This window comes from Octopus bimaculoides, chromosome 9 (genome assembly GCF_046866305.1).
Source record: "Octopus bimaculoides isolate indiv1 chromosome 9, ASM4686630v1, whole genome shotgun sequence".
Taxonomy (NCBI): domain Eukaryota; kingdom Metazoa; phylum Mollusca; class Cephalopoda; order Octopoda; family Octopodidae; genus Octopus; species Octopus bimaculoides.
In genome coordinates, this window is record NC_142936.1 from 35,938,790 (window position 1) to 35,953,789 (window position 15,000).

Consider the following 15,000-nt stretch of genomic DNA (forward strand, 5'->3'; position numbering starts at 1 on the left):
GCATCTCAAGGCGACTACCGTACCAGTGGTTGTAGGATCTCTAGGAATGATAAAAAAGGTACTGAAACCTATTTGAAAATGATACCAGGCTTACCATCCCTACAGGAAGTGTAAAAAATCATGTTAACTGGAATGACTCATGTATTGAGAAGAGCATTATCGCTGTGAAAACAACATCCATTCATGAATTTATTTATCTATTAATTTTTTTTTAAATACATATTTTACCTGTAAATTTGCATGTGTAAACTGGGAATGCATACACCTCTGCCCTAGGTGTAAGGAAAACACTTGGCGAGAAATGGAAGAAAATTTGAAGAAAGAAGAAAAAAAGCAACATAATAATAATAATCCTTTCTACAAAAGGCACAAAGCCTGAAATTTGGAGGGAGAGGACGAGTCGATTACATCAACTCCACTGTTTCACAGATGCTGAATTTATCAACCCTGAAAGGATGAAAGGCAAAGTCAACTTTGACGGAATTTGAAGTCAGAATGTAGCAACAGGAGAAATACTTAATAATGGTAGTTTCAAATTTTGGCACAAGGCCAGCACCCCAGTGCTCAACTAGTGCTTATTTTTATCGATCCAATGATCAAATGAAAATGGTGCATTATGTTAATCATACATACATACATACATGCATGCATACATACATGCATGCATACATACATGCATGCATACATACATACATGCATACATACATGCATACATACATACATACATACATACAAGGTCTGATCAATAAGTATCCAAACTGTTACCATAGTAACAAAGCTAAAGCACGCAGAGTAAAGCCACTCAGCACAGATTGACCTTGAACTCTGCTGTGCATGTGCACTAAGTTTTAACATTCTAACTCACTTTTGCTGCTTACAGCAGTGCTTGGAAGGAAGGTGTGTAGCGTGTGATCGTCACATTGACCATGACAGAGAAAGTTGCTTAGAGGCCTATGCAAAGTCACAGAAAGTGTATAGAGATGAGTGTATGAGCTGCACACAAGTGTACGAGTGGTTCAGACATTTCCAAGATGGCCAAAAAAATGTCGATATTGACAAATGTTCTGGGTGACCATTAACCAGAAGAACTGAGAAAAACATTGCAGTTGTGCATGCAGCTGTGAGGGGAAATTATTGAGTCACCATCCATGAGTTATCAAAGGATGTGCAGATTAGTTATGGTTCAGTTCAGTCCATTATCACTGGAGATGTGGGTATGAGATGTGTGTCTGCCAGGTTTGTGTCAAAACTACTTTCAGCTGACCAAAAAGACACTTGGATTTCTTGATTGTGTCGAGAATGATGAAAACTTCTTGAAAACTTTGTGTAGACCTCTGAGCAGGTATCGCCAAGCTTTCAGCAAAGTTTGATGCAGATTCTCTGCTCAGCTTTCTCTGTCATTGTCAATGCAACAACCACATACTACACACCTTTCTTCCAAGCACTGTTATAAACAGTAGAAGTGAGCTAGAATGCTAAACCTTAGTGTGCATACACAACAGAGTTCAAGGTCAATCTGTGCCAAGTGGCTTCACTCTATGTGCTGTAGCTTCATTACTATAGCAACAGTCTGGATACTTATTGATCAGAACATGTACACACACACGCACACACACACACACACACACACACACACACACACACACACACACACTCACATATGTTTGCAGGCAGTGCCAGTATTCATACCAACATTTGGGCTACTTGATTGGATGCTTGATGTGATCCAAGCCATTGATGTGAAAAACCTGGAAGATACTAACAAGCACACATAATTTCTACAATAACAATGACGTACTCCACCTCTACCTAAAATGAAAACAGGGTGGCAGAGGCTTAAAATTGATCCAAACTACCTTTGAATGTTGTATCATATCCCTTCGACAACATCTTTTAACCACGAAGTGTTGACGTGCATCCCTTGACCGAATTTGCATACAAGAGGCTGATAACAACATAAGACTTGGAAGGCAGCTCCTTGAGCAGCATTCCTTGTCTAATAACTTTAAATGCATGCTCAAAGAAGTTGCACGGCTCTACTGCAGCATATGAAATGATGAGCATATATGAACAAAAGATCATGCATGGATATGTTAGTAGAAAGCTCCAAAATGATAGTAACATTGATCATCAAAGCAGTCTATCATAGACCAGCAACTGGATTACTGCCTCCCACTTTGAAGGGTATGCGTTTGCAGTCCAGGAACAGGAAATATCAATCAAATACCTAATGCACAAAAGGGATAGAGATGCAAGAAAAGCAGTAAAATGTGACAATTGATGCAGACTTTGCGGTGTTAACATCAAAGATATCACTATCACTTATATCATAACCAGTCGTCCAAAAATATCATCACGGTATTATCTACTGATGAGACATGATGTTATAGCTAAGACACTGTATAATATGATCCATCGAAAGGATAACCCTGATGACAAAGAAATAAGAATCCACAGTATGGTGGAAGCCATAGCCACTCATAATAAAAAGGAGTAGTGGTGGAATGTCCCAGTGAAAACCTCAATAAAATGTAAGCACAACAGACCTGATATAATGATTTGGGATAGGGAAAAGAAACTATGTACAGTTGTGGAAATCAGCTGCCCAATGGATGTTAAAGTTGAAGAACAGTGAAAAAGAGAATACACTAAACTATTGAGAAATCTGCAGTTACTCAATCCAGATTACAAGTTCAGGTTTATATCTGTAATTATTGGGGCCGTGGGATATGTAACACACTGCCTAAATACCAATCTTGAGAAATTAGGCTTCTCAAAACAAGAAAGGAGAAAGCTGATTCAAAGACGACAGATCCAAGCCATCACAGGAACTGTAAAAATCTGTAAAACTTTCCAGAAGTTTATCATTTAAGTATATATGAGCATGTCTAGATATGCAAGTATATGTATGAGAAGACATACATAAAACAAAACATACAAATCTGCACATATACATACATACAAACATACCTTGTTGTTGATGTTGAAATTCCAATGAAGGAGCCTTGGATCTAGGTTAGAAACTGGCTTTTTCTCTATTGGTAGGAAATCTTGAAATAAAACTGAATAATGACATACATATATACACTCACAAACATATATGTAGAATCATGTATATACATATGTACATTCACACATAAAACCTTGCATGCATAGAAACATTTAACTGTTAGTGAGAAAATCAGCACAGAATGTTATTATCCTTGACAAGCAACTGGATGACAGATTAAGTCTAGTCCCTGAGAACAACTACCACAAGGTATCTTTCCTGACAATGCTCAAATAATTCCACTAAACCAGTCCAATGAAAAAGGATGAAAGGCAAAGTTTACTTTGGTGAGATTTGAACTCAAAGTAGAGAGATAAAATAAATATGCTCAATGACAATATTAGTTCACCATGTAAACCCAATATCTGAGTGGTACATTAGTTTAATGGCCTCAATGGAATGAAAGACAGGTAACGACATGGGGATTTGAACTGAGTATGTAAAGATACATAACTGAATATGACACTATCAGGTATTTTGTGTGTCACACTACCAATTCTCTTGTTTTATTGCACAGAATTTGTAAATAAACACGACTGGGTGGTTATTGTGGAAATCAGTTTTGTATTTGATTAACACAATTGCTGAAAGGTCACTAAAAGGTCAACCCACCAATCTCCATCTTTATATTTTTTGCCACTTTCATCAATTTAATGTTCTCAACAGCTCCATAAACTCTCTCACACATAATACCTCAGTTTCAGTCACAATCAATAACTTGAACCAATGATGGAGAGCAATTACATGCTCACTTGACCTGCCATAAGTAGCAGCTAAATCTACCTCAAATCACATTCTTTTAGGAAAGGAAGAAGACATTGGATAAACTATGTTTGAATAAATGATGGATACATAATGGATGAGGTAAGTTTGGAGAAAAGTTGGGATAGTTATAGCTTGAACACCTTTGGTCATAACTTGGCTGGATCAGAACTATTGATATCTTTATTATTTCAACCAACTTTCCACAAATATCGGAAATTGATATTTGGATATGATTGGGTATTAGGAATGGCATCCAGCCATATAAATCATGCAAAGCTGACATTGGTGCTTGGTGCAGCCCTACAGCTTGCCAGATCATGTCACATCATCCAATTCATGTCAGCATGGAAAACGAATGTTAAATGATAATGATGATGACTGTGTCACATTCCTTAGTTAATAAGCAATTAACCATTTAATTTGACCTGGGCTTTCTTTTAACACAGAGGTTCTTAATATTTTGATTTTGTATGACACTACAGGTAAGACATAAAAAGTTACCGATGCTCTTCAAATGGTAAGTTGAAAAATGCTTTAAGACTAAACATTTAGAATTAAAAAAAAAGAAACTGTTGTTTACACCGTTTTATTGATAAAACTTGTGTGTGAATATATTATTTCAAGACATAGTGACATTAGTTTAGGTTTTATAAAGTCTTAAATTCTAGTTTTAAAAATCAATGCCACATTTCTTTCTAGTTTTTGCAAATCATTCAAGGTCCGTGAGCATTACACTTCTCATATAATTTGCCCTTTGTTGTCAGCCGAGGTAACAGCTGTCTGAGTATATTCCTACTTGTTCTTACACTGGATACTACACTTTTAAGACACATACTTCATGGCAATTTAGGTTACCTAGGTAGCTGTCAACTACTTCTAGGGAATATTGATGGCATTTGAAATTATGTATTAACTTGGTGGATTTAGAGTTTATTGTCTCTGTGCATCTGCTGCATATGAAATCTACCACCTCTGGTACCCTGCCTGTGATTTCAGTACTTTTCTGGTGTAGCCACACTTTAAACCATGCACACAATATGGAATATCTCTGTACTCCTTTTATGAATACTGGACTTAGCCATTTCCCTGATGATAGCAGGATCCTGTGAATATTTTGATTGCTTCATCAATATAACATTTCACTTTATATCTAACATTAACCTGGTATGGTACATGGTTTTTCATTAAATATTAGGGGTCATTTGAGACCTAATTTCCAAATGTGAGCTGTCACAAAATTCCATATGTGTGTGTGTGTGTGTGAGAGAGAGAGAGACAGAGAGAAAGACAGACAGAGGTAGATACATACTTTAAAGTATAAGGCAGGATGAAGCAAGAGATAGGGATTACTGTTTCTGGTAACTTCTATTTACTGAGATATTAGACGATCTATTTCTGTTGGGTTATTTCCACACACACACGGACATGCTTATGCATAAACGCAGAGAGAGAGAGAGAGAGAAGAGAGGGGGGAAAGAAATTGAGAAACAGATAGTAATATTAGTTGACCTGATGCTGGCATTTCTTGTGACACACACACACACACACGTTGACATTAATTGTGCTTCCCTATATTAATGAAGCAACAGTCATCTTCACACAGACGTATATACACATATACGTATATGCACATAAATGAACACACACACACACATAAACTTATGTTTACATTTGAAATATAAAGAGGGAGATGAGGAGAAAGAGAGAGAGGGGGGAGAGGAGGAAGAGAGAGAGGGGAGAGGGAGAGAGAGAGAGAGAGAGAGAGAGAGAGAGAGGGTGGATTTCAGTGATTCAGAGTTTATGGTAAAAACTAGGACTGTTTGATTTGATTAAACTTGAGAGTGTGGGAGTAAATGGCATCAGACTAGGGAGCTTATGATTTCTACTTCAACAACTGCCATTTCTAACTTCAAATACCATCCAGGGTGTATAGTATTCACTAAACACATATCTTTTCTAGCTATTTCTGTGTCCAAATACCACTTTAAGTGTATATTCACATATTAACACTTTCATTACCATATTTCTGACTAGATTCACTAGCTTTGTTTTAATTAATTTTGAAATAATGAAGAATTTAATGAAACAACTTTGTCATTGCTAAGCTGACATTTGGTACACGTAATTAACATGAAATTTTGATAGAAGATATTCATTTTAGATCACTTTAGCTCTTTTGTTACCATATTTCTCTTGAGACATATTGCCTTTGTTTCAATTAATTTTGAAAATAATGAAGAATGTAGTATGTCATATGAAGTAAGATGGACAAATTAACCAACTAACCAGCCAATTAACCTACCAGCATTTATATATTGGTTTCAAATTTTGGCACAGAACCAGCAATTTTGGGAGAGTGAGGTAAGTTGATTACATCAACCCCAGTGCTCAACTGATACTTATTTTACCAACCCCGAAAGGATGAAAGGTCAAAGATGACCTCAGTGGAATTTGAACTCAGAATGGATGATAGCAGGGTCCTGTGAATATTTTGATTGCTTCATCAATATAACCTTTCACTTTATATCTAACACTAACTTGGTATGGTACAAGGTTTTTCATTAAATATTAGGGGTCATTTGAGACCTAATTTCCAAATGTCAGCCTTTGCAAAATTCCATATGCTAATGATTCTGCCAGCTTGCTGCTTGAACCAGCATTTACATATTTACAATTATTATATAGAAATAAATAGACAGAGAACTGGCAGAATTGTCAGCCCATCAGACAAGATGCTTTGTAGCATTTCTACCAGCTCTTTATGTTCTAAGTTCAAATTCCATTAAAGTCAACTTTGTTTTTCATCCTTTCAGAATTAATAAAATAAAGTATCAGTCAAGTACCAGGTCAGTGTAACTGACCTTCCCCTTTCCCTCCAAATCACTGGTTTTGTGTCAAAAGTTAGAAAGATTTATTATTATTATTATTAAGGTGATGAACTGGCAAAATTATTAACTTATTGGACAAAATACTTTGCACTGTTTCTTCTGGTTCTTTACATTCTTAACTTTGCTTTCATCCTTTCAGGGTTGGTAAAATAAAGCACTAGCCAAGTATCTTGAGGCAAGGGCAGTCAAAGTAATCGCCCACCTTCTCTCAAAATTGTTGAATTGACTAATCCCATTACCTCTCAAAATTACTGGCCATATACCAAAATTAGAAAGAATTATATGGAGATAAAACTGTCCAAGCTTTAAGTATACTTGCAAATATTTCTTTGTCTTTAAGTAATTTTCTAACAGCAGCCTAAAGTTTGACAATTTAGCATGACTCATCTGAAAATGTCATAATTTCTCAGAAACAGTTTTGATATTTAGTCTAGGACATTTAAACTGATTTATTTTTTTCAAATAAAGTAGATGTATTTGGCAATTTAGATCTTATACCAGAGTTTTATCTCTACTGTTTTAGTTTCTAATAACAAAATTTGTTTGCTATGAATCATAATGGAATGGTTTTGTTTCCTGATAAATAAAGAACTAATAACCTTTCTACTATATGCACAAACCTGAAATTTTGGGGACAGCGAACTAGTCAATTGCATCAACCCCAGTACTCAGCTGGTACTCACTTTTGAGACCCCAGAGGGATGAAAGGCAAAGTTGATTTTGGCAGGGTTTTAATTCGAAATATAAAACTGGAAGAAATGTCACTAAGCATTTTGTCTGGCATGCGAATGATCCCACTCATTTGCCACTTTAAATAAAGGACTTTTCAGGACCGTGCAATGCGAGGTGACGAGAATGAGTCTCCTTAGTACATCACACAGTCAATACAATAAATATAAAAAGAATAATACATATATGTGCCAGAGGGGAAAAGAGAGACACAATTGAGTAAAATGTTTAAGAGAAGATTTATTGATATACTAACATGTGTGTCTGTGTGTGCATCATGTATACAAAATAATAGACAGGCCGTCATAAGAACAAAGTGTATGTGTGCATAGGCATGGATGCATGCATATGCGTTACGTACATATAAGAATAACAATTAAGAGGATAGTGAAAGAGTCTATAATGAGAAGTTAGAAGAATGTTCATAGACACAAGAATGAGAAATACCAGTTCGTAGTCAATTGTACATGGTAGTTGAAATACTGTATCAAGAAGTTACGGCCATGATGCTGAGCCAGTTGCAGTACATGTACATGAAGTTGTGGCTGTAATGCTGCTGCCTGGGTCATTTGGTACAGGAGTTCTCGCAGGTTGTATATTTGCTGTTGATCCATGATGAAGTAATTCACGAACAGTGGATTGTTGGAACCTGGGCGAGTTGCTTGTTGAACTGTATACATAGAGAGATGATGTTGATGATGTTAAGAAGGTGATGGTGGTGATGAAGAAAGAGATTGCTGTAATGCTGTTAGTAAGTCACAACATGGCTGCTGGTGTGTTGTCAGTGGAACTGGCTGTGTCTTGTGTGGTCAGTGGCTATACCTTAAAAGGTCTGAAACCAAAGACATCGAGATGAGGAGAAGCTGGGTTTTTATAAGGAGCTGTAGGTTCAAAACTGGGTTGAGAACAGGCTGTCTCACATGATTTTATTTAGAGGCTCCAATTAGTTATATGCTCAAATTAGCACAACAGAGTAAGAGACAAATTGTACCAATACCAACCAATCAGAGTAGTGGACACAATGGGGTTCAAATAGCAGCCAAAGGCTAGCTGTTACCTGCTATGTTTGAATGCACGTATATATAATAAAGAGGAGAGAGGAATTTCACTTGAGTGTATGCTACAAACTAATTAATAATTATGTATCTGAGTGTGTTTTGGCAGATCCAGATGTGAATATCTCATCACTGTTGCTTTTCCTCGTTGGAGAACACCTCCTCCCTTTAGATGATGTGTGTTTGTAAAGCATACGATTCACTGGTGTAAGGGGATTTTGATTCACTGCAGTGTTTCAACTTTATTGTATCCTCTCAGTCAAAGCTACCCAATTAGGTCAAAGAAACTAAGAAGAGCATGAGCTCTTGTTTGTAAAAATCAGCACACAAATTATCTGCAGATGCATGCTGATTTCTGCCAAACAGATAATAGTTCATGGGGTGCACACAGAACAGTGAGAGTTCAAACAATAATGTATCTATTCATTTTTAATGTTTTGGGAGATTTGAATGTGAATATCTCATCATTGTTGGTTTTTGATAATGAAGAACACCTTCTTTGTGGAAGAGTAGAATTCAAGGCAAGCAGTAATGGTCTATAATAATAAAAAAAAACATTACAAAAATGTGTAAACTAACTGGTGTTCAAGTGGTGTGAAGAGAGTTGAATTGTAATATTTCAGTGTCATATGAAGAGAAATTGTGAAGTACACACCTTTTGTAAAACAATACACTTTGGCAAATGAAAGATAAAAATTGAGCCAACAAAGGAGCCTGTATGCTGTCACTAAACATGTTAGAGCTAAAAGTAGCAGCCAAATATTCTTTTTTTTAAAAAAAATTATATATATATATATATATATAGTTCCTCTAGAACTACATTATTCTATATCTGAAATTAATCATGGCAGGAATGTTTTCATTATAGGTCTGCTAAAAATAAGTTGGTTTAAAATAATATAATCAAAAGCAACAACAATAACAATACTACCATGATGAAATGAACTCGTTATTGTGAGTCATTATGTGAAAACTCAAACTACTAAAAGAGCTTTAGATGGCTTCACAACTATCCAAAATGGTCTTGAAACCATCTAATGAGGTATCCATTCAGAAGGCTGTAATATCATTTGATAAAGGAACATGGTACAATGAATTCATATAACAAGGCTGTAACTTTAAATACCTTTACTCACGGTCCCAAACATATACAATTGAACAATAAAGGAAAGAATTTGATGAATGGAGACCATGTTCATCTTCTGTGTACTACCTCATGTCTGCTAGCTGGCATCTGTTGTAAAGATCATGTCTTTGCTCTCCGACGTCTAGAGGCCAAAAGAGGAAGTTGCAGGGCCTCGTGTTAGAATCTCACCGCTGCTAGCATGAGGTTGTTTAAACCTAATGTCAAGGGAAGTAACTGCACCTACAGAGCAGCCAAATTTTTCTGAAATCCTACCCTTCTATCTTAAAAAATGGAGAAAGTAGACATAGCTTCATGAGACATATCTGTAAAAATGCAGGATGGTCACAACAGAAATAGCTGTAAGTACAGATCTGTTCAGTTAGGGTTAAACATGAAATACTTCGCATTGTATTGACTTAAAGTTTACTTTCTCGACTCTGTAGCAATAATAAAATGATAAAAATTAAATTGCTTTTGTCAACCAGTCATTCTCTCAAACACATGTGGTCTCTCTAATGGTTATAGCTTTTACAAAGGAGATAATCATTTCTCCATAAATCAAAACTGGGCTGAAATTTGAAATTGAAATTAAGGAATGTTAAGGAAAGAAATGCGTACAATTCACATATTCAATTGTTTTTGTTTACTTAATATAAAGTTCTTAAAATTTCTAGTCATTAGTACTAAGAAATAATCAGCATGACAAAACCTGTAACTTATTAATTAAACACCTTATGAAGTGAAACTTTTCATTAAAGCTGGAAATAATTAAAGTCTGAAGAAAATTCATAGAATTTGTAGCTTTTTGTTTCTTTTCTTCATAGAATGTTCATAGTTTAGGAATAGACAAAAAGAGAAAAGTTCTTAGTATTCAAACACGGAATAACTGTTTCCAGGGAATTTTGTCTTGTGAAAATGCCTTACAATAGCCGATAATTTTAGTTTTAGATACAAACAACTTCACAAGCCATTTATATCTTCTTTAAAGAGCTGATGGTCATTTCAAGCTGTTATTGATCATGATATTACCTCATGTGTGTAATGGAATAGAGATCTATTAATAAACGCACAAGTCTTGACCATCATCAACACTTTAAAATGAATTTTTCATGAATTTTCAGGTAGAATTCTCTCATCTCTGAAATGGATGTATGGTAAGTAGCTTGCTTACTAACCACATGGTTCCAGGTTCAGTCCCGCTGCATGGCACCTTGGGCAAGTGTCTTCTATTATAGCTTCAGTCCAACCGAAACCTTGTGAGTGGATTTGGTAGACGGAAACTGAAAGAAGCCTGTCATATATATATATATATATATATATATATATATGTATATGTTTGCATGTTTGTGTTTATCCCCCACCGACGCTTGACAACCGATGTTAGTGTGTTTATGTCCCTGTAACTTAGTGGTTAGCAAAAGAGACTGATAGAATAAGTACTAGACTAACAAAGAATAAGTCCTGGGGTCGATTTGTTCTACTAAAGGCAGTGCTCTGGCATAGCTGCAGTTAAATGACTGAAACAAATAAAAGAATAAAGGAATAAAAGAATGAATGAAAAATGAATGAAACAGCTGAAAAACCATTAGACTTTAAAAAGGAATATCTCTTTCATTAAATTAAGAAAATAATCAACAATTTTTCATGAACTGAACTTTTTTTATTTTTCAGATTCACTGGGACCATATGTTTCTATGTTGCACCTGACCAAAATATAATCCATGTTCACGATTTGAAAATCTAGAAAGATGCCTGTCTCCAACATTACAAACACTGTAGATTTTATGAAGTATTTTCTTTTCATTATATTAATTTGTCTATGCCAAGGAATTCCATTTTCTACTAAGGATTTTGTTAAAAGATATCCATGCCTTGAATACAATGTCTGTGAGTGTTCTGAAGGAATATATGACCCTCCTTATAGTGATACAGTTACTGTTGACTGTCGGGCTAGGAATTTGACTAAAATTCCTGCTTTGGTGGATTTAGACAAGAACAAGTACTATCGTCTTTGGTTACGTGATAATTACATCCAGTTAATTAATAGTCGGGATTTCAGCTGTGATTCAATTGTGGATATTGATATTGGTGGATATAATCAAATACGTTATGTTGCTGCTAAAGCTCTGAAAGTTACCAATCGTTTCCTTCAGAAATTGACATTAAACATCAGTTCATTAAATATCTATAAACTTCGATTTTTACATGCTGTGCCAACTTTGTATGAGCTCACTATTGAAGGTAACAACAAATTGCACAAAATCTCTAGCAGACTTCTCCCTGGTTATAAAATGAAGACTTTGAGAATGCTTTCCTTAGTGCATTGTGGAATTGAAAAAATTGCTTGGGATGCTTTTTTGGGTGTGAGCAATGTTAAAGAACTACATCTGTCACATAACCATTTAACTAATGTACCCAGTGATTCTCTGATGGGATTACATCATCTTACCAAACTTGATCTCAGTTTTAATCGACTGACCACACTTGATGGTCAATCATTTACTCAGTTATTTAAACTTTCAGAAATAGATCTGACAGGAAATGATTTTACAGAAATGCAAGAAATTCCTAGTGATGTATTTAAAGATCAGGAAGCATCACTTCATAAACTAATATTATCAAATACTTTCATCAGTACAATTCCAACTGAAGCAATCCAGAATCTTCAAGAACTTAAGACTTTGAACATCAGTTATAATAAGATTAATGAACTTAATAACAATACTCAACCGTTTTTAGGTCTAAAGTTACAAGTACTGGATATTAGTGGCAATAACATTCCATTGGAAGCAACTTTGCTAAATGGTTTAGAAAATACACTTTTCAAGTTATTTCTTCGAGATATGAATATTACCTCCTTGCCTTATACACTATTAAAGAAACTAGGTTACCTCTATGAACTGGACATCTCAGGTAATATAATGCCTAAACTTCCAGATTACTTTAACAAAGGGCTCTCTGTAAGACATTTTATACTACGTCGCATGAACATCAAGAAAATATCATCAAGGGCTTTCACTAAGCCATCTGAAATAGCAGAACTCTCCATAGATGTTGAATCAAATTTCATTAGCAGTATAGACTTCATCAGGAATAGTCCAGCTTGCACTTTTCACTATCTGAATCTGATGGCAAATCCAATCAACTGTGATTGTATTTTATATGAACTCATTGTTGATAGGACTATACGTTTCTCAGGAACATGTTCCAGTATTAGCCAGAATCTGTTAAACTTGAGCTTTACCAGTAACTATCTTCAGAGAATGTTACAGCAAAAATGTTCTCCAAGAACATTCAACAGTCACTGCAGAAATGAGTACAAATCTAGACTAGCTCCACAAACATCAGGAACTTCTTTGCATACATACAGCAATATATTTTTGCTAATAGGAATTAATGTGGCCAATCAACTAACTTTATTACAGTGAAATTTGAAACTGATGAAACTATTGTTAAATTATACTAAGAATATGTAAATATTTCTGTGTGTATCAAAAACAACATCAGTGTATTATTGCTTGCAAAAGATAATCTATTTATTATTTTACTTTTTGCAAACTTTCTTCTCTTTCAGCTCAAATGTTTCTGAGTATACAAGTAGTCATTATCACTAACTATCACCAGCTATTTGTACAGAATCATTCTACTTGTTTTATACTAAAAGATTGATAATAACTGTTCAAGAGACATTTCTTTAAATGTGGCTTTAACAAGTAACTAAACATATGGGTTGTAGTTTCAGTCCTTGCAAATACTTTGTATGTGAATTATTTGAATGTAATTTTATTTCCAAAAATGAAGTACAGAAACAATAATGAGAAACTCCTGTAATAATATGTGTTAAGATGGAAGTAGCATGTGTTTAAGGTATGTAATGAGCCTGATAAAGTATAAAGTAGTCATATGTGCTTCCATTCATCAGAAAATAAAACTGTAATAGTTATAATGTAGAAGAACAAAAGGAAATGGAGATACACTAATGTAATTTTAAGTAACATAAAAAGAGTTTAGAATATTACTGATCTACATTTTATGTGATAATGATATTGCTAAATAGAAATAGATTTTTTTTTATTCAATAACTTGTCATATAAAGATGAGGCTTACAATTTACAGGTGATGTATTAAATTTTGATGATCATGCTTTCCTAGGAACCTCAGTAACACAGAAAATGATTTAATGTGAATTAAAACAGACCTGAAAAATTGATTCACAGAAAGTATGACAACCATCGTTTGCATCCCCAAACACTTTCTTCTACTTTTAACAGTAGCTCCATATGGATGGAGCTACTGTAAAACAGAAGAAATGTGGATTTCAAGGATTTGAACTTAAATTTTCTCGTTTTAAAACATCCCCTTCCATATCTCCATGTTCAAACACTAAGCTTTAATTAATTCATTTTCTAAATGTTTATAATCTTATATACATGAGGTACTACAGTATTGTTATGCTGTATTAGATAGCTAATAGTGTACTGTTGGTTGAAACTTGAATTGTCTTTCATAGAAATTATCCTCAGTGTAGGTAAGCATTATGCACAAAAGAGGAATGATTTTCAGTAATGATAAAATGTTGATATGTAATTATGTAATTCTATTAAAACAACTACATATTACTAAATATGCTCATTCTTTCGTAAACTCCCTAGTAATTATAACTGTGAGTAACAGTAAATAAATAACAAAAGCAAGATCAGTCATTCAACACACCAGAAGTTTTTTTATAGTACTTTTAAACATGCAATTCACTAGAGGAGTCCTGCTGTAGGTATCCTGCAGGTATCACACCTTTCTTGGTAACACTCTTCGGATCTATTTTAAAACGGGGGCCACATTTTTCATTAATGTTTTACGTAGTGTTTTTGGTAAGGAAAGACTTTCAAACTTCGTATACTTATCTATTTTGTGTTATAGAACAGAAAAATATTTTTGTATTCGAATTTATTTCATGTAAAAAATTGTCTTATTTCGATAATTTCAACCAATCACTGACAAGTATTCAGTTGTTTACATTTACTCCTTTGGCTGATTAAGTGATGTAAAGCGTATTTAATCTCCATACCTTCGTTTTATTTGCTTTTTTCATTTTAAATTTGCTTTAACCCTAACCCTAACCCTAACCCTAACCCTAACCCTAGGGTTAGGGTTAGGGTTAGGGTTAATTGTTTCAGAATCGTTTGTTTATGTAGTCGGCACTTAATGTATATCGGCTGAATGGACGTCAGTGATTGGTTGAAATTACAGAAATACGACAACTTTAACATGGAATAACTTATGGATTTCTTTTTTTTTTAAGAAGACTAAGAGAAAAAGATGTTTTATATGACACATTCTACCAGTGTTCCAAGTTTCAAAGTGTTTCGTTAATGAAAAATGTGGCCCCCG

At 34.6% G+C, this 15,000-nt stretch overlaps 3 protein-coding genes across 4 annotated transcripts in view; all 3 read left to right on the forward strand.

The window, feature by feature from the left end:
* Positions 1-14,236, forward strand: part of LOC106874289 (A disintegrin and metalloproteinase with thrombospondin motifs 6) — a 131,479-nt gene extending 117,243 nt beyond the window's left edge. The window contains exon 25 of the mRNA XM_089357432.1: positions 11,284-14,236. The gene's annotated coding sequence lies outside the window, so the exon portion shown is untranslated. The remainder of the gene's footprint in view (positions 1-11,283) is intronic.
* The window catches only part of LOC106874293 (FGGY carbohydrate kinase domain-containing protein), a 100,434-nt gene that overhangs the window by 2,161 nt on the left and 83,273 nt on the right, over positions 1-15,000 (forward strand). Inside the window, exon 2 of one of the 2 annotated variants that reach the window (XM_089357435.1) lies at positions 10,734-10,766. The exons of the other annotated variant lie outside the window; for it this stretch is intronic. The gene's annotated coding sequence lies outside the window, so the exon portion shown is untranslated. The remainder of the gene's footprint in view (positions 1-10,733; positions 10,767-15,000) is intronic. 2 annotated transcript variants of the gene reach the window in all.
* Positions 11,361-13,630, forward strand: LOC128246977 (uncharacterized). The gene has a single exon (XM_089357433.1). It carries the CDS (start codon positions 11,361-11,363, stop codon positions 13,038-13,040), a length of 1,680 nt encoding a protein of 559 aa, XP_089213559.1. The 3' UTR covers positions 13,041-13,630.

Excerpts from the sequence above, each read along its gene's own strand:
- LOC128246977 (XM_089357433.1), top strand. The coding sequence starts at position 11,361 with ATGCCTGTCTCCAACATTACAAACACTGTAGATTTTATGAAGTATTTT.